General features: G+C 52.1%; 1 protein-coding gene across 2 annotated transcripts in view; it reads right to left on the bottom strand.

Moving 5' to 3' along the window:
• GRK5 (G protein-coupled receptor kinase 5) overlaps positions 1-18,668 on the bottom strand; it is a 215,344-nt gene that overhangs the window by 100,766 nt on the left and 95,910 nt on the right. The window contains exon 2 of one of the 2 annotated variants that reach the window (XM_082644467.1): positions 12,794-12,889. In XM_082644467.1, coding sequence (XP_082500593.1) covers positions 12,794-12,889 — 96 coding nt within the window. Of the gene's footprint in view, positions 1-12,793; positions 12,890-18,668 lie in introns of those variants that run through there. The other variant, XM_082644468.1, reaches the window with a different exon arrangement.

Raw genomic sequence — 18,668 nt, 5'->3', positions numbered from 1 at the left:
TAGGTAAGGTCACCAGGGAGAGCTTCCTAGAGGAAGTGACCTGCAAGGTAGAAGACCAAGGTTGAGTCAATTACCAGGCAGAGTTAGGGATGTGTGCCGGGCAAAGGCCTGGAGAAGGGAGGAAACAAGAAGGAAAGGCTGGGGACCTCCCTGGTGGCCCAGTGGGTAAGACTCCGTGCTCCCAATGCAGGGGGCCCGGGTTCAATCCCCTGGTCAGGGAACTAAGTTCTCGCAAGCTGCGAGGCCAAAAAATAATAATAATTTAAAAAATAATAATTTTTAAAGACAATGCAAGGACAGCACAACCGTGAAACAGAAAAAACGAACAAATGAAAAGCCGCACTCGATTTGCATGTTTCTTGATTTTGCATTTTCCTTCCTAACACTGGCTGGAAGGGGCCGCAGAGAGAAGTCAGTAGGAGCTCATGCCCACAGGAGCCCTTTAGGGGATACATTTTTTTGGTGTTGTTCTTTTTTTCTTTTTTTTAATTTGAAAGTTTATATTGGCCCCAAATATCCCTCCGCCCACATTTTTTTCTTCTCACTCTCCCTTGGGTGCTAGCTCTGGGGTACTCCGAACAAGGGGTGTTTAATACACTGAGGCAGAGGCTGGGGCAATACTGCCAAGGTGCTGCTGAACAGACAGAGCCTGGGAAATAACTTCTGTAAATAGTCTGAGCAGAGACCATCAGGAGTGTTGTCCTAGTGTCTCTTTATGGGGCAGAACTGTCATGCTCAGCCTGCTGCGGGTCGGCTGGCCTCTTGTGCTGGTCTGAGGTCCCCATTGCTGCATAAACCAGCTTGTTTTTCCCCTGTTTTCAGCAACAGGCCTTAAAACAGACAGAAAAGCCCTTCTCATGCCTGCAACTGCAGTGAATTGGGGCTGGCAAGCGGGGCCGAGGTGCTCACCAAACCTCGCTGGCTTTGTCCATCAGAGGCACATTTCAGGTTAATGGCATCTGCGGACGCAAGCACAAGCGGGAAGCAGAACATTCCAGAGGAAGCAAGAGAGGCAGAGGTCATGGCACAGGCTACTTGGGTTTAGCTACATGCGTCTGCTTTCAAAAAGACAGCGTGAGGGGGCTTCCCTGGTGGCGCAGTGGTTGAGAATCCGCCTGCCAATGCAGGGGACACGGGTTCGAGCCCTGGTCTGGGAAGATCCCATATGCCGCGGAGCAACTGGGCCCGTGAGCCACAACTACTGAGCCTCTGCATCTGGAGCCTGTGCTCCGCAACAAGAGAAGCCGTGATAGTGAGAGGCCCACGCACTGCGATGAAGAGTGGCCTCCGCTTGCTGCAACTAGAGAAAGCCCTCACACAGAAACAAAGACCCAACACAGCCAAAAATAAATAAATAAACAAATGTGGGGTTTAAAAAAAAGACAGTGTGAGGATTTCCCTGGTGGTGCAGTGGTTAAGAATCCGCCTGCCAATGCAGGGGACATGGGTTTGAGCCCTGGTCCGGGAAGATCCCACATACCGCGGAGCAACTAAGCCCGTGTGCCACAACTACTGAGCCTGCGCTCTAGAGCCTGAGAGCCACAACTACTGAGCCTGTGCTCTAGAGCCCACGAGCCACAACTACTGAGCCTGCATGCCACAACTACTGAAGCCTGCGCACCTACAGCCTGTGCTCCACAACAAGAGAAGCCACTGCAATGGGAAGCCCGCACACCACAACGAAAAGTAGCCCCCGCTCGTTGCAACTAGAGAAAGCCCACACGCAGCAATAAAGACCCCATGCAGCCAAAAATAAATTAATAAATTAAAAAAAAGACCGTGTGGGCTTTCTCACCTCTGAGCAATATCACAATGAGTACAAAGATGCTCATCTGAACGCTAACTGTAATGGCAAAAACTAGAGGGAAAATACCCAAAAAGTACAATATATACATGGGATAGATAGGAAGCCTTGAAAAATCAGGTTCATTGGAGGCTAATGGGAGAGGGCTTCTTTTCTTTTCTTCCTTTCTTTTTTAAAAAATTTATTTATTTATTTGGCTTCAGCGGGTCTTAATTGTGGCATACGGGATCTTCAGTTGCATCATGCAGGCTCTTTTAGTTGTGGCATGCAGGATCTAGTTCCCTCACCAGGGATCAAACCTGTGCCCCCTGCATTGGGAGAGCGGAGTCCTAACCACTGGACCACCAGGGAAGTCCCCAAAGGGCTTATTTTCAAGATAACTTAAAGGAAGAATCCGCCCTCAGGAAATAAATAAGCCACAGGTGGGGAAAGATCGGGGGCCTGGACCAATGCTGGGAGGAAGGCAATAGGCTAGTTCCCCACTGTCCACTGGTGTAGACACTCACCCCTCTGGATGGCCCAAGAGAACAGGAATTTTGTGTTTTGTTCACTGATGTATCCCCAATGCCTGACACTCAATAAATATGCGCCAAGTGGAAAAACATAAATCACGTTTACGGAGGTTTTTAATGACGTGGGAAAATATTTTTGAAATTATATTAAGAAAAAGATTAAGAAACAAAACCATGGTATGTACACAGGGAAAAAAAGCTAGAAGGAATTACATGAAAGTATTAACTAGCTATAGCTGAGTGGTAAAATTATGGGCGGCCTTTCTTATGTTTTTTAGCAAAGTAATTTACCAGTTACAATTACTTGAACAATAACAGCAATAATAAAAAAAAGAGGGAACAAAAAAGCACCACGCAGCATGGTTTGGAAAGCAGTGAATTGTCTTGTAGACATTCCTGTGGCCTGTGGGAAGAAGTCAGCCTGAGCCTGCAGGGGTTAACCCCAAGCTGGGGTCAGGAAGGAAGGAAGGATCCACCCTCAGACTTGGTCAGATTTGGGATCCTCTAGCCCCTTGAACTTGAACTCCAGAGACCATGTGAGAAGGTGGTACTAGGGGTTGGATTGTGACCCCCAAAGAAGACATGTTGGAGTCCTAACCCCTAGTACTTCAGAATGTGATCTTATTTGAAAATAGGGTCTTTGCAGAGGTAACTGAGTTAAAATCAGGTCATTACGGTAAATCCTAGTCCAATATGACACCAATATAATTGGTGCCCTTATAAAACGGGGAAATCTGGACAGACACAGACACAGACACGAACAAGAATGCCATGTTAAGGTGAAGATGAGATTAGGGTGATGCTTCTACAAGCCAAGGAATGTTGAAAATTGCCAACAACCATGAGAAGCAAGGAGGAAACCCTGGAGCAGATTCTCCCTCATGGGCTCAGAAGGAAACAATACTGTCGACACCTTAATCTTAGACCTCCAGCCTCTAGAATTGTGAGACAATAAATTTCTGTTGTTTAAGCCCCCATAAATGTCTGTGGCATTTTGCTCTGGCAGCCTGAGTCGACTAACACAGTGAGGGAAAGCCTGCCTTGGAGTCAGGTCACAGGGAGACCTTGGCATGTCACTTGTCTCTCTGGGACTCAGTTTACTTACCTGGAAAATGGGAGACCTGGCCTAAACCAGTGGGTTTCAAACTTGGTTTTCACTCTGGAATAAAATCTTACCAAATATAAAAGGTAAAAAGAAACCCTGTTCAGATAGAAGTCTGCTCTGGATCTCTCATGCTCCCTGCAGGGCAGCCTTTGAAAACCACAATCTCAGATCATCTGTAAAATCCCTATCAGTGCTCCATTCTAAGGATCTCCAAACACAAAACCCACCAGCTAGGATCACTGAGCATCTTGCTTGCACCCAAGCCCAGGCTGGGCACCAAGGATCCAGCCCTTGCCTTCCAATGGCTGTTCATCTTGGTGTAGAGGTGAGACTAACACCCAGCAAACTACCCAGGCCACCCTCTCCCTCATAAGAGCTGCAGCTGCAAACAGGTCACCTGATGTTCTAAATCCGCCACATCTAAATTTATCTTGCCCTCCAAGGACAAGCAGATGCTGTGCCTTATCGGAGCATGGCAAGTGTCAGAACAACATACATGACGTGCCCTTATCACCCCAAGGACGAGAATGACGTCTGTAGAAAGACTCGGCTTACCTGGCGATGAAACCAAGAGCTTGTGTGCCAGCCTGGCAGGCCTGAAGGGGACCGGGTCATGCAGACCCTTGGGTGGGGTGAGACCTGTCCCAGGAGCCCATACTCCTTTCCAGACCCTGATGCGTGCCTGGCAATGCCAGGGAACCTGTAGCCCTTGAACAGGGATGAGCAGAAAAGGAGGCTGTTTGCAGCACGGCATGGACTAGCCCCTGTCACATCTCTGGGAAAGGACCCCGGCTGCCCATTCCACTCAGTGGACATCGATGATGTGCAGGCAGGAGACCACCGTGGGCTGGATGAGGGGGACCCTGCCAGTCAGAGCGCAGAGCTGAGCAGCCCAGGAGGAGGCTGGAGACTCCAGGGATGGGGTCCAGGGCCAGGCTGAGCTGATCCAGGCTTGGGTTTCCTCCAAAGCCTTGCAGAATTGAAGGCCCTGAGACCCTACCTGCTGAAGGCAACAGGGTGGCTCCTGCCTGCCAGCATCCCAGCAGAACCGGGCAGGAGCCACACAGCCACAGTCCTGCTAGATCTGCAAAGACGGAGAGACTCTGACCATCTTCTCGGAGACCACAGACTCATCAGGGGACCCAAAATCAACTAGGAAAGAGGGCAATGGTGTCACCAATCCCACTGCCCCACTGTGGAACCAGGCAGCAAATCCTGTATTTATTCATTCAACTTTCACTTACACAAATAACTCGCCAATTCATTCTCCTTAAAAAAAAAAAAAATCACCTTACAGATAAAGCTAATATCTCCTCTGACCTCTATGCCTTCCCCAGGGGTAACCTTTATTAGGGCTCTGGGGTGCAACCTTCCATATGTCCCTGCAAAGAAACCTACAAGGCCAGGGATCTGGGCACAGTATGACGCCATCGGCTTCCACAGGTGTGCTGTGGGGCTGAGGGGAAGAAGGAGGGCTGAGGGCTGCAGGGATATCAGGGTGGCCTCCAGGAAGGGGAGGCCAGAGGCAGGGGCTCAAGGAAGGGTAGGATTCAAAGGATCCCAAGGCTGGAGTCCCTGGGGCACTGGACCCACGAGATGTCAGCGCAGAAGCAGCTAACCGCATTCATCGTTTGCAGCCAATTAGGCTTCTTTGGGAAACTCTAAAGCCCTCCCCCAAGGGCCTTCAGCCTTTGCCACGTACCACTAGCACCATGATGACGATGGTGACAAGCATGGCTTCTTCTAGGCACTCTGCTGGCCCTCCCAACGGTTCTACCAGGTTGGTAATAGTGTCTCCCATTTGACAGACAAAGAGACGACAACCCAGAGAAATGAAGCAACCTGCCCCATGTCACACGTCTGGGAGCAGCAGAGCCACCGTTTGACCTTAATGCCAGTGACTTTCCACAAGACGACCCTGCTTCTGTGGCCAATGGTACAGCTCCTGGGCCTGCAACAATGCCCAGCACCCAGCAGGAGCTCAACAAATATTTGTAGGCTGACTTCTTGTTTAAAGACCATGAGCAATGCTGGGTGAATAGTCAAAACTAGGCTAGTTCAAGGCATCTTCACATTATTACAGTATTCTGTTTTTTTCTTCTTTAAGGTTAAAAGTCTCCATTTTCTTCCAGGAATCCCCCACAGCCTAGAGCTTCTGCTCCTGGAAAGAGTTAAGACTTTGGCAAGACGCTGTCCCAGAAGGCAAACGAAATCTCTCCCGTCCCGTCCGTCGGTGAGTGTACAGGGCACCGCGGCGGCTACTTTCTGCGAACAGCCTCCTGGTAAATGTCAGCCTCACCAGGGGGTGGGGAGGGGCCTTGATTTATTATATAGCTTTTGGACAGTTCCTACAGAAATACCGCCAAACAGTGGAATAATCAACTCTTTCACTCATACTCTTTTTTTTTTAATGAAAGAAAAAAGCATGCAATGAGCCTGAGCTAAATAAATAAAAATGCCACACTTTTTGCCCAACAGAATTTTCTGCGTCACTGAGAAATATTTGCAGACCTCAACAATCTTTTATCTTCACAATGACGTTCCAGCCTTCCAAGTTTTGGTCATTCTGAGAACTTTTTTGATTTGGACCCTCTAATTATCTTACAATTAGCTTACTAACGAATGCCATTATTTGATGTTTCATCAAGCAGATATCAAAGAACCCTCCTTCTCTCACGATCTGTCTGCTCCCCTCCAGGACTGTCTAAAATCAGTTACTCATATCTGGGGCTCACACTGGAAGTAGATACATGTGGCAAGGACTCTCTGTCTTAATACTCGTTACTGCCAATCCCAGTTACGGTTTCCAGGCTGGGGAGGAGGGCAGCATCCACTCATTCAGTCACTTCATCCATCCATCATCCACCCATCCATCCATCCACCTACTCACTGTGCCAGCGACGGAGACCCCAAGATGGAGAGCACGTGGTCCATGCCCCCAGGGAGCTCACACAAAGAGATGCCCTGGGAGGCGCAGAGTGACGTCACTTCCTCCAGGGAAGTTCCTGACGGGTGGAAGACCCTCCACACTATTCTCTAGCTCGGCAACCTGTCCCTCCATCATGGACCTTTCTCAGAATTTGTTATCACCTCTTTATTTCTGCCAGTCTCTTGGGTTCAGCCATGAATGAGCTCGGGGGGCAGGGGGCAGGAATCAGGCCTGTTTCCCCAGTGCACAGCATATCATAAGTGCTCAGTAAACACTTGTTGAATAAGCAAATGAACATGCTACCCATACTTAGAAAATAAAAGAAAGAAAAAAGAGACAGATAGAAATGTCTATCCCTCTGAGTACCTACTGAGTTTCTCTGCTGTGGGTAGCGGCTGGGGGCTGATGCCAAAATGTTTATAAAGTCAATATGATGCTGGGGAGTGGAGAGCTGCAGCTCAGGACCAGGGGCCTGGACTGTCCTGGGCAGGTCACTTCTCCTCTTAGAGCCTAAAAGGTTCTGAAATTCAGACTCAGGTCTGAAATGGGTGGCTAGAGAGATGCTCTCTAGTTCCTTGAGTCGAGAATTCTGTAAAAGCCTAACATCACTGTGAGAATTACTCCAGTTGCAGCCTCAGGGGAAACGGGCCTGGACCAGGAGCCACCAGGTCACCTGCCCCTCTGACTTGCTCATCTATCTAGTAGGGAGTGGGGGAAGGGAGACTTAAAGCAGATGCTTTCCAAGGTGCCTCCTAAGTCTGAGCTTTTATGACTTTAAACCACTGGCTAAATTAAATGTGGGTATGGCAAGCATATGTCACAGAATTTTTAAACAGAGCCCTCATTTCCAATATTTCACTTCATTCATTCCTTCATTCACTCTCCCAACATTTAGTGAACCCCTATTGTGTGCCAGGCACTGTTCTAGTGGTGACCCACACAAGGCACAGTCAGTATCGTTATGGGACATCCAGTCCAGTAAGGGAGAGAGAAAATATACAGGTCAACAACTAAACAAAGGATGACTGCAGCTGGGGGCGCAGGCCAAGAACATTAATAAACAGCACAGTGTGAAAGACAGCAATTAGAGGGCAAGTACAGTTCCTTTCTAAAGGCTGGTTGGGAAGGCTTTTCTATGGAGGTGATATCTGAACGGAGACCTAAAGGCCCCCTAGAAGAAGTGTGGGGAAGAGCATTCCAGACAGAGGACAGCAGGGGCAAAGGCTCCAGGCTACAGACAAGCTTGGGGTAGTCAAGGGACAAAAGGGCAACCAGCACAGCAAAGTGAATGGAGGAGGAGGGAGTGACTGAAACAAAGGCGAGGGCCGGCTCACATAGGACAGGGTAGGAAGGGCATTGTCAAGAGGTCCGTGGATAGGATTCGGGGGGTCTGTGAACTTGGACGGAGAAAAATGTCATCTCTCTCTTCACCAGCCTCTAACTGGAAACGAACACTTCATTGAGTCACACATGTTGACAACAACCCACAGTAATGTTAGCAGTGCCTGGGACTTGTCAACGACAGAAATCTCAGACCCATTCATATCACCGTCATTGCAGATATCTGGAAATATCACTTACACTCCTCACTAATTCAAAATTACAGTAGCTATTAGACCAGCTGCTGGGCCTTATTAAAGTACTAACAAAAAAGCACATATGGGTTTCCCTGGTGCCGCAGTGGTTGAGAGTCCACCTGCCGATGCAGGGGACACGGGTTCGTGCCCTGGTCCGGGAGGATCCCACATGCCGTGGAGCGGCTGGGCCCGTGAGCCATGGCCGCTGAGCCTGTGCGTCCGGAGCCTGTGCTCCGCAACGGGAGAGGCCACAACAGTGAGAGGCCCGTGTACCGCAAAAAAAAAAAAAAGCACATGTACTTCAAGATCATAAAATTTTAAAGTATCTAATAACTATTTGAAAAGAACTGGTTTCCTTTGCAACCCTGCGTATTTTATTTTCTGTATGTAAAAGCGTTATTCTGAGAAGGGATCCCTAGGCTTCACGCAACAACCAAAGAGCCCATAAGCCACGGTGAGAAGTTTGTCTTTTATTACAGGTGGGAGCAGCTGCTGCAGCAGTTTCAGCAGGGGATCCAAGGGGTGCCGTTTTCATTTCTCAGAATCCCCCTGGCTGCTGGGGGAGATGGCCTGTGGTTGTCAGGGCAGTGCTGGGGGCGAGAGAGGGTGTGGCTTTAACAGACCACTGTTCCGGCCAGTCAACGGGGTCCTTGTGGTCTCCGTCCTCCCCTCTGATGGAGAGCCTTCCTACGTGGCCCTCTGGGCCCATAAGGGCCTCATCACCCTGGCCCAAAGCCTGCTCTGGGACATCCTCCCAAAGAGCTTCAGAAAGTGAGCTCATGTGTCCACAAGAAAAATAAATGCGGCATTTGCCACTGTTTGGTTTGTATATTGGTCTAGAAAAGAAATGAGATTTTTATTTAAGAAGGCCTTCCAGCAGGACCCCAGCAGAGGCTGGGCAAACACCAGGGCGACGGACTGTAAACACGCAGGAAGGCCCGAGCCCTGGGGCCGGTCGCCGCGAGCTGCAGCCCCTCGGTTTATGGCGGCCTTCCTGTTTTCCCGGCCTCTCTTCACACTGCACTCATACACAGAGTCTTTTCAATCCCTCTAGGAGAACAGAAGAATTCATTTTCACACGCCAGCGTGCACGTTTCTCTCACCCTCCCAGGGGAGTGGACCCTGACAAGAGGCCCGTTTATGGACCTTGATGGACAGATGGGGATGGGGCCCATGGGGTGGAATCCACAGACAGAGAAAAGCTCAGAGGCGAATCCTAGGCTCCAGGGGATCCCCCATACCGGAAGTGAAGAGGGTGCAGCCAGGCCAACTGGAAGGTGAGGGGCATTTGGGGCACTTCTGGGGCAATGCCTGGAGGCCCCACGGGGAGCAGGGCTAGAGTGGGGGGCACTGAGAGTTGGTGTCGGGGACTGAACCTCGGCAGAACTCGCCCACCTCCAAGTATCAGGATCTGTGTGTCAGAGAGGAGAGACGTGGAGAGGGAGGGAGCTCTGGGTCTCTGAGTCTGGCACTAGGATAGGTGAAAAGAAAGGTAGACAGTGAGGCGTCCATGTTGCTGAAGTGAACTGTGGCCGAAGTGTGACCGTTCTGGAGGGGCCAGCTCAGCTCAGCTGTCCTTTTCCCAGGCCGCTGGCTAGAGAGAACAGGATTTTTTTTTGGCGGGGGGTGTCTTTTCTGTTGCACCCATTGGCATCTCCAGGTAGTGAGTTTCTCCAGCACCTGGTCCCTGGAATTTAAGGGAGGCAAAAAAGAAAAGCCAGGAGCTCACTGGCACATCACTCCTCACATCCTGAGGTCCCAGCCAGTCTGCCTCTTCCTCCATTTTTAGGAATCTTCTTTTTTTTTTTTTTAAATGCTTGTTTTGTTTTTATTTTATTTATTTATTTATTTTTGGCCGTGTTGGGTCTTCGTTGCTGTGCACGGGCTTTTCTCTAGTTGCGGCGAGCGGGGGCTACTCTTCGTTGCGGTGTGCCGGCTTCTCACTGCGGTGGCTTCTCCTTGTTGCAGAGCATGGGCTCTAGGCGCGCGGGCTTCAGTAGTTGTTACACGAGGGCTCAGTAGTTGTGGCTCACGGGCTTAGTTGCTCCGCAGCATGTGTGATCTTCCCGGACCAGAGCTCGAACCCGTGTCCCCTGCATTGGCAGGTGGATTCTTAACCACTGTGCCACCAGAGAAGTCCCTTTAGGAATCTTCTTATATTTTTTCATATGTGATGTCCAGAGCTCTGGACTGCCCGTGGCGGGGGTGGGGATAGGAAACAATGCATCTGCTCCATGTTGTCTGGAACTGGAAGTCCTATAGTTGACGTTTGTGTTTTCCATTTTCAAGAGACACGAAGCAAATATAGCAAAATATTAACATTTCTTTAATCCAGGTGGCAGGTACACGAATGTTCCTCATATGACTCTCAACACTCTTCCATTTATTTAAAACACTGCAGAAACTCAGTGTTCACTCCTTCACACCACTTCATTCATTCTTTCCTTCACTCGTTCATCCAACTATTGTGCTCCTCCTGCAAGCAGGCACCAGGCACATGGTGGTGAATTGAAAAGATCCTTCTCGAGGAGACTTTCGCACTTGAGGGACAAACAGACATCCAATAATAACTGGGGGTGGGAGGTGGGGAGGTGGGAGGTGCCCTGACGAAAGGGCAGGATGCTTTGAAAGACCCTGGCCAGGAGCTCATTTAAATTCTCTGAGGAGGTGGCCTTCAGAGCTGGCTGGGCCCTGAGGACCATTCCAGACACCACCACCTGCAGGCAGTTAACCCAAAGGCAGAGAAGCAAATGGGCTCCACCTGCTGGGCCCCTCCCAGGTGATACTGGCCCTCACGCAGTTACCCTGCCTCTCTACACAGCTCCCCACTTTGGAGGGTCCTTTCCTCCTATTTCAAGTTCTCTCTTCCAAATCAACACCTCAGAAGGGTCTCTTGGATCAGCCCTATGGCTCCGAGGTTGACTGGGAGCCATTCCTGGGCCTGTTGAGAAAAAGCTGGGCTCAGCATCCAGGAAAGGCACGTGGTAGCTGGTGAACTTGCTCGCCCTGGACGAAGAGGATGGAGAAGAGGGTCTGGTTCCCCAGGGGTGTGCGGAGACCATGGCATCTGAGGTCCCCACCCCTCCCCACCCCTAGGCCCTACTCTCTCCAGGCCTAAAGAACCAGATGGCCCCGGGAGGGTGGCGGCAGATTCCAGGGACTCTCCTTCCTCTCCCCTCTCTGAAGGCTACTTGTGAGTTGTCAGTGGCAAAACCCTCCCCGACATCCTCCCAGCCCCAGAAGAAGAGCCCATCTTCTCTCCCCCCGCTGCCCCACGTACCTCCAGATCAAGGGTAAACGTGGGCACCCCCAACACAAGAGTGGCCCAGCAGAGTGGGAGCTGTTGTGCATTCCAGGAAGAAAGTCAAGTGCTAAGGGGCGTGGTCCCGGGCTCCAGCGAAGCCCTTCACACACCTGGTCTCACTGGACTGGGTTCATGAGCACTGTTTTCAGCTGAGGAAACTGAGGCTCAGCAAGATTAAGTAGCTTGTCAGGTGGCTGGAGAGCGGGTGGGGTTTGAACCCGAGTCTGCCTGGACCCAGAGGCCCTGATCTCTTAGGCCAAATGCACTCTCAGCCCCAAGAACACCGTGGGGACTCTGACCTGAGGTTTTAAGGACGGAAGGTGGGTCTGAGGTCATTTCCCCACCACTTAGCACCCTACTTCTCCCCTGCTCACAGCTGCCTTCGTGGGATGCACGTGGCTTCCTTCCACTTCATTAACACCAATTAAGGGAGCTCCTCCTCCGTGCTGGGCACGTGGGGCGCACAGAGAGAACAGGTCACCTGCCGTCACAGCACAACGGAAGGATCTGGAGGGGGGCGCCCGGCGAGAGGACTGAGCAGGCCTGGAACGGCATGGGAGTCCCACCTGGTGGAGGCCAGGCCACGCGGAGAAGCCATTCAGAAAAGCTAAACGGCCACGAGTGGCCTCATGTTCCACAGCAGGCGCAGGGCAGTTCACCCAGTGCCCCGGGCAGGAGTCTCAAGAGCAGCTGGGCCTGCAGAGTTCTGGGTGACAGAAGCATCCTATATGGACGCTCAGAGGATCTGAGTATAACAAGCACAGTATGGCACACCCGTGACCTCTAGCAGTCAGGAGCAGATAAGACGCCTTCACGCAGCAAGTGGGAGAGCCCCACCCTGGGCACAGAGGGGAGGAGGGCCAGGGCTCCCACCAGCACAGAGAGTCCTCGTCCAGTCCCCCAGCCTCCTCACCACAGCCGTGTTCGGAGCGGGGCCGGGGACAGACCGCCCTTGCGCATTTGGCTGTGCCAGCCCCTCGGGAGACAAGCGCCCTCTGCTCTTGGAGCTGCCTGGCCGTGAGGGTGCTGAATAAAGATGACAGGGCTGTGTACTGAGCAGGGCAGCTCCTGGGTGAGAACCCACATCCCCGGCAGCAGGGAAGGGGAGCCCAGAGGCTCACCACCCCGCCTCAGCTCCCAAAGCCTGGGGCTGCTTCCCGAGGGCAGGACCCACGGGCCCCAGGAAGGAAGGGCGGAAAGCTACGAGGTGGGGCTCAGGGCCAGGTGTGGCCCACCTCCACCGCCCTCCCACAAGCTGTGCAACTTTGGTCCAATTACAGAATCTCTCTGGGCCTTGGTTTCCTCAGCTGAAAAGTGGAGTAAAATAACAGCCTCAAAGGGTATTGGGAGATAATCTTGCCCGGCACACACCAAATACTCGACGAATGTTGGTTGCATCTTTCTATCAATTAGCAAAGACATCAGCTTGGAGCGCCTACCTGGCATCACTTTACTGCATTAATCGATTTGTACCTGACTCACCGTTCAGACGGTTCCGGTTAACGGGCCCCTTGCTCCCCTCCCCGTCCCTCCCCGCGCCCCCTCGAGGCAGGACAGCTTACCTATGGTCCTTCGGAGGTCTTCACACTGGCTAATGTGAGGGAACTTCAGGATTTCCTTCCACTTCTTGCTTTTCCCTTTGCGCTTTCCTCCGCCCCCTGCAGAGATGGGGGAGAAAGATGGGGAGCTGATGCTGCTGTTGTCCAAGGCTCCAGAGCCTGTGTCCCAGCCCAGTGAGTCTGTGCACAGACAGCTTCCTGGCTGGGAGACAGGGACACGCCCCCTCCCCAGCTGGCATCAAGCCTGTGTGTTCCTCCTGCAGGCGCACTCGGGCCTGGGCCCCCGCCACCAGCAGCAGCAGCGGTCCCTCCCATCCTCCACGCCTGCACCCACACCGGGCGCCCTGTTCTTCCTCGGCGTCTCCCACGGCTGTGCAGCCCTGCTGCGTGCCTGGTATTCGCCCCAGACTCGACCACAACCTTCCGACGGCAGGGGCCAGGCCTGTCGGCCTGGGAAATCCTGGTGAAATGGATTCACAAGCGGGCGGACTGCGGCCCCCTCACCACCTCATTTTATCCTCTTGTTTCCTGGGGAGGGGCCCCATCCCCAGCGGGAGGCCAGATGTTGGGGACAAGGACTTCAACTCCCACTTGTCCTGGGTGCCCCCTTCTTCTCCCACCTCATGGACCCCAGGGTCTCAGGGGATGCATTTCTCAAGGCTAGAAGGACCCCTGAAGGACCCCGTCAGGCCTCGCATCCTGCCCAGTGCGCACATGTAATGAACACGCCCACGCTAGGGACACACACACAATGGATATGCACACATGATAGGCATACAAACACAATGAACACACATGTAACAAACACAATGAACACGTACATGCAATGAACACACGGAGCTGCCTAAGGTGCACACACAGATGTTCCCATCATCCCTGCCACACCTTATCCGTGGACAGATGTCAGAACGCTCAGGTGTGCAAACGGCAAGGGGGGGCCGGCTCCAGCCTACGTGTCCCTTGAGCCCACCAGCATTTGGAACTTGGACCTGGAGGCACCTCTGTGTCACGTGGCGAGGACCCCGCCAAGAACCTGAGATGCCATTGTCTGCCCACTGCCCCCAGAGTGGCCCTTAAATTCCACTGGTCAGTGACTCACCAAAGGTCACATAGTCCTTTAGGCCCCTCAACATCTCGGAATTTCAAGGGCTTCTTATCCCCCTTCACGTGATCACCACCTCAAGTACCCGCCAAGTTTGGGGCCAGTTAAAGAGATGCCAGATCTTGGCCAGGCCCTCAGCACCCTGGGCTGCTCCCTCCAGCCTCTGACTCCCAGGGAGGGTCTGGGCAGGGCAAGCCCCCTTTCTTCAGCCAGTCAACCCAGGGACACCCAGAGGAGCTCGGCTCTGGGCCCGCCCCCAGCCCAGCACGTGCCGGCGCTGGCACAGAGCTGGTCTCAATAAAGGGAGATTCCCAACTCATCCAACTGCCCTGCAAAGCTGAGGCCACCTTCCTGAGCAGCAAGTGGGTGGGCTTCTGAGGATGGGACCAGGACCCCCACCCGGGGGGGCCAGGAAGGAGGGGAGGGAGCTGACGGCACAGGGGCAGGACACGGTCCATTTCCCAGCTCTCTGCTTGTTCTGTCTTCAGCCCAGCCAACCAGCCCCAGCCCCCTCTGCTCAAGCCTCCACAAAGGTCAAAGGCCCCAGCCTCCAAGGAACGAAACAAACGTGTATGGGGCTCATGCTGTGGCCAGACACTGTTTGAACATTATCTTACTTAATCCTCAGAATGACTCGTGGAGGAGGAAATCACTGGGCATATCACAGATGTAGAAACAGACGTCCGATGTTGTATAACTCACCAGCTGATGGCCTGTCCAACTCCACTATGTTCTTTGCTCCAACCGGCACCAACACACCATCACACGTCCGCACACACCTCAGAGCCCTTCTGCTGGCCCTGCCCTGGTCCCCGCTTCTAACTCTCCCAGGCAGAACTATTACTATTCCCACTTGACAGACAAGGAAACTGAGGCACGGGGAAGAAAGAAGCAAGTCACCTATAGCCCCACAGCTCACAAGTGGCAGGGCCAAGACCCCAGCCTGAGCAGAATCCAGACTCTAGGCATTCACGCTCACCCTTCTGTCTATAAAGCTCCCTTTCGGGAGCACCGAAAGCAAAGGAAACTCCCAGGTATCAAAGAGGAAGCTGGCATCGGACCTCAGAAGTGATACAGCATCCGGTAGGAGGAAACAGAACTCGAATCTCTCCAGCTGAGGCCCAAGCCACCGAGAAAAGACGCCACCCCAGGCCCGAGGCCTGAAGTGCTGCTCTGTTGGACCCACATGTGGCTTGTTGGTTTGTTTGCCTGTTCATTGAACCCGGTGTCAAGATTTAAACATGGAGATGTTACATATGAATCCAGATTTGGGACTTCTCTTCCATAACCAGACACCCCACATGGCAAGGATCAGCTAGAGCTGGGCAGCGGCTGCCCCTGTGGACAGGACAAGCGGCCTCCAGTCGGCAGCTGGCCTGGCCCCTGTAAGGGTTAGTTATGTGCATCCCCCAGGGAAGGGCCGCCATCTCAAGAAATCAGCCAAGTCCGATGCTCCCATCCCCATCAGCTCCGGCTCCGAGGCCTAAAAGGGCCATTAGAACTCATCCAGTCTGCACCCACTGCGCCCCCATTGATTCCCACACTATTTGTTCCCAGATCTGGCTGGGATTAAGCACTTGTGTGTGTGTGGTAAAATATACATAACAGAAAATGTACCATTTTAACCATTTGTAGGTATGCAATTCAGTGGCATTAAGTACATTCACATTGCTGTGCAACCGTCACGACCGTCCACCTCCAGAACTTCTTCATCATCCCAAATGGAAACTCTGTACCCATCAAACACCAGTGTCCACTCCCCTCTACCCCTGGCAACCACCTTTCTACTTTCTGTCTCTCTGATTTGACTACTCTAGGGACCTCACGAGTGACATCGTACAAGATGTGCTCTTTTGTGACTGGCTGATTTCATTTAGCATGATGCCTTCAAGGTACATCCATGTTGTAGCATGTGTCAGATTTCACTCCATTTTAAGGCTGAATAATACTCCGTTGTGTGTATACCGCACATTTTGTTTATTCATTTGTCTGTTGATGGATACTTGGGTGGTTTCCACCTTTTGGCTATCGTGAGTACTGCTGCTCTGAATATCTGAGTCTCTGCTTTCAATTGTTTTGGGTATATGCCTAGGAGCAGAACTGCTGGATCATATGGTAATTCTATGTTTACCTTTTTTGAGGAACTGGTGAAGCCCTCTTGACAATACAGACTCCCAGGCTGCACCCCATCAGCCTGAGCCCCAACTCTCTGTGATCGGAACCCGGGAGTCGGGCTACGTAGAAGGCTCCCCAGGCGATTCTTAGGTAGCCAGTCTATGGCAACAGGAGTCTATTTAAGAAACACACACACACACACACACACACACACACTTTTTTATAGATTAATTTATCCATTAAGAAAATTAACACCAAAAACGTTAAAAATAAAGAAAATTAGCAAAATTCATTAATTCATTAAACCAATATGTGTAGAGCATTTAGTAAATGCCGAGCACTATGCAGGTGCTGGGGACATGGGGACGGGCAAGACAGATGGGGTGTCACCCTCTTGGGGCTTCCTTCTTTGGGTGCCCGATCTAGTAAGGAAGACAAACATCAAAGGCTTGATTTCAGTGGTTCTCAACCCCTGGGCAAGTTGTCCTCCAGGGGACATTCGGCAGTGTCTAGAGATATTTGGAGTTGTCACAACTGGATGAGGGTGCTACCAGCATCTAGCAGGCAGAGGCCAGAGATACAGTGAAACCTTGTACAATGAGCAGGACAGCACCCCACAGCAGAGAACAATGTGTTCAAAGTGTCAATAGTGCTGAAATGGAGAAACGCTGCTTTATTTAATGACCATTATGACCAACACTCAGGAGACGTGCGAGGTTTGGGAGAGACTCGCTAGTAATGGGGCAACAGTGGGGGTAGTAGGGAGATGGCAAAGGTGAGTCAAGGCTGGAGGATGTGACACAGAGGCTGGAGTTATGAAGGGCCGGTGGGTACCACACGGCCACCTGGGGCTTCCTTGTCCTCCTCCTCACCTCCTCATCCCCCAGAACAGGGCAGGGACTATGGCAGGCAAAGTAATGCTTCCCCAAAGTATCCCTTAATCCCTGGCACCTGTGAATACGTTAGGTTATGTGGCAAAGGGAATTAAGGTTGCAGATTGAATTAAGGATAATGACAGGGACATTATCCTGGATGATATGGGTGGACCCGATGTAACCAGAGTCCTTAATTGTGGAAGCAAAGGCGGGAGAGTCAGCTCAGAGTGATGTGATGTGAGAGAGACTAGACCAGCTGTTGCTGGCTTTGAAGAAGGAAGGGGCCACGAGCCAAGGAATGCAGGCGACCGCTAGAAGCTAGACAAGGCAAGAACACAGATTCTCCGCTAGAGCCCCCGGAAAGGAAAGAGCCCTGCCAACACCCTAGTTTTAACCCAGTGAGACCCAGGTCAGACTTCTGACCTCCAGAATTGACCCCTCTGCCTGTTGAAGCCCTGCTCTTTCTTCAAGCCCCCAACCTTATGCCCCTTCCAGGGCTGCCCTTGAGAGGCAGATCCCTTGTCTGCCCACAACCCTCTCCCAGCTCAGCCCAGACCTGCTCCATATCCTTCCAGAGGGTGGGGCAGCTAACACAACTGGCCTGGACAATTGCAAGCTTTTGTTAAGTTATGCTGACTGACTGATTAAGTGAATATTTGCTTAGCACTGAACTAGATGCTACACGCTTGGTCCTCAATAGGCAGTTACTAGCCCCATTTCACAGATGAGAAACCTGAGGATCAGGGAGAGGAATTAATGGGGCCAATGAATGAACCACACATGCAAACAGGAGCATGTATCTTCTCCAACCCACACTGACTGGCAGCCACTTCCTGTCTTGAGCATCCTTGGGCTTTATTTTCTTTACCAACCAACCTACTGCTGCTCACAGTTTACCTTCCACATGCTAAAAACGAGATGGCCAGGAGGACAGAGTGCCTACCTTCGTGGACATCCAGCTCATTCCATGCTTAAAAGAGCAGAGCTGAGTGAGACCACTGGGCGTGTGGCTAGGCAGGTGGGGGGCTGCATGGAGGAAGGGGAACCCAGCCAGGGAGGGGATGCCGGCAACACAGGCCGGGAGCCAGACAGGAGGGCTCCTATCAGAGGTGAGAAGAGACCAAGATGCCGGGCTTGTGGACGTGGGCTGAACTCCACCCACTCATGGCTCTGGGGAAGGCACCAAAGGACCAGGGCAGCAGGTGTCTCTCCTGGGTGGGCAAGAGTCCAAGCAACACCTGGAGAAAGGTGGGCGACAGGAAGATGCAGCCTCCAGAGAGGAAGTTGCTTACCAAATCACTTCTGCTTTCTCCAGCCCCCAGGGTCTCCCTTGGCTGCCAGCAATGGCCTCGTGCAGGTACACCCCAGATGGGCCGAGGGAAGTGTGATAAGGGGGTGGCAGGGCAGGAGGAGGGAGAGTGGCCAGCAGGAGGGCAAGTCCTAGCGGGGATGGAGCACAGGACTTGGGAAAAAAGCAAAGTAATAAAGAGCTACCGTGTCTTAAGCACGGGCCAAGTGCTCATAACAGGGTGAGCTACTGAGAAACTAACTGGCATTTCTTTTGCTCCTGTGGATGCGCCCAGGGAAGAATGAAGAGATCATGCCAAAAAACTGCCAGGAGAAAAGTGTCACTGTGCGGGAAGAAACTGGCTGTTATTCTTGTTGCTTTTACTGTTTTCCAGGGAGGTGTTCGTGCTTTGAAGGCTGAGGACTGAAATGAGAACAAGGGGGAGACAGTATGGTGGGGAGGCCTGTGCCCCTGCTGGATCCCAGTGACGAGGGGCTC

This window comes from Mesoplodon mirus, assembly GCF_964341445.2.
Source record: "Mesoplodon mirus genome assembly, chromosome: 2".
In the NCBI taxonomy this organism is placed as follows: Eukaryota; Metazoa; Chordata; class Mammalia; order Artiodactyla; family Ziphiidae; genus Mesoplodon; species Mesoplodon mirus.
This window is presented reverse-complemented; position numbering and strand designations above follow the sequence as displayed.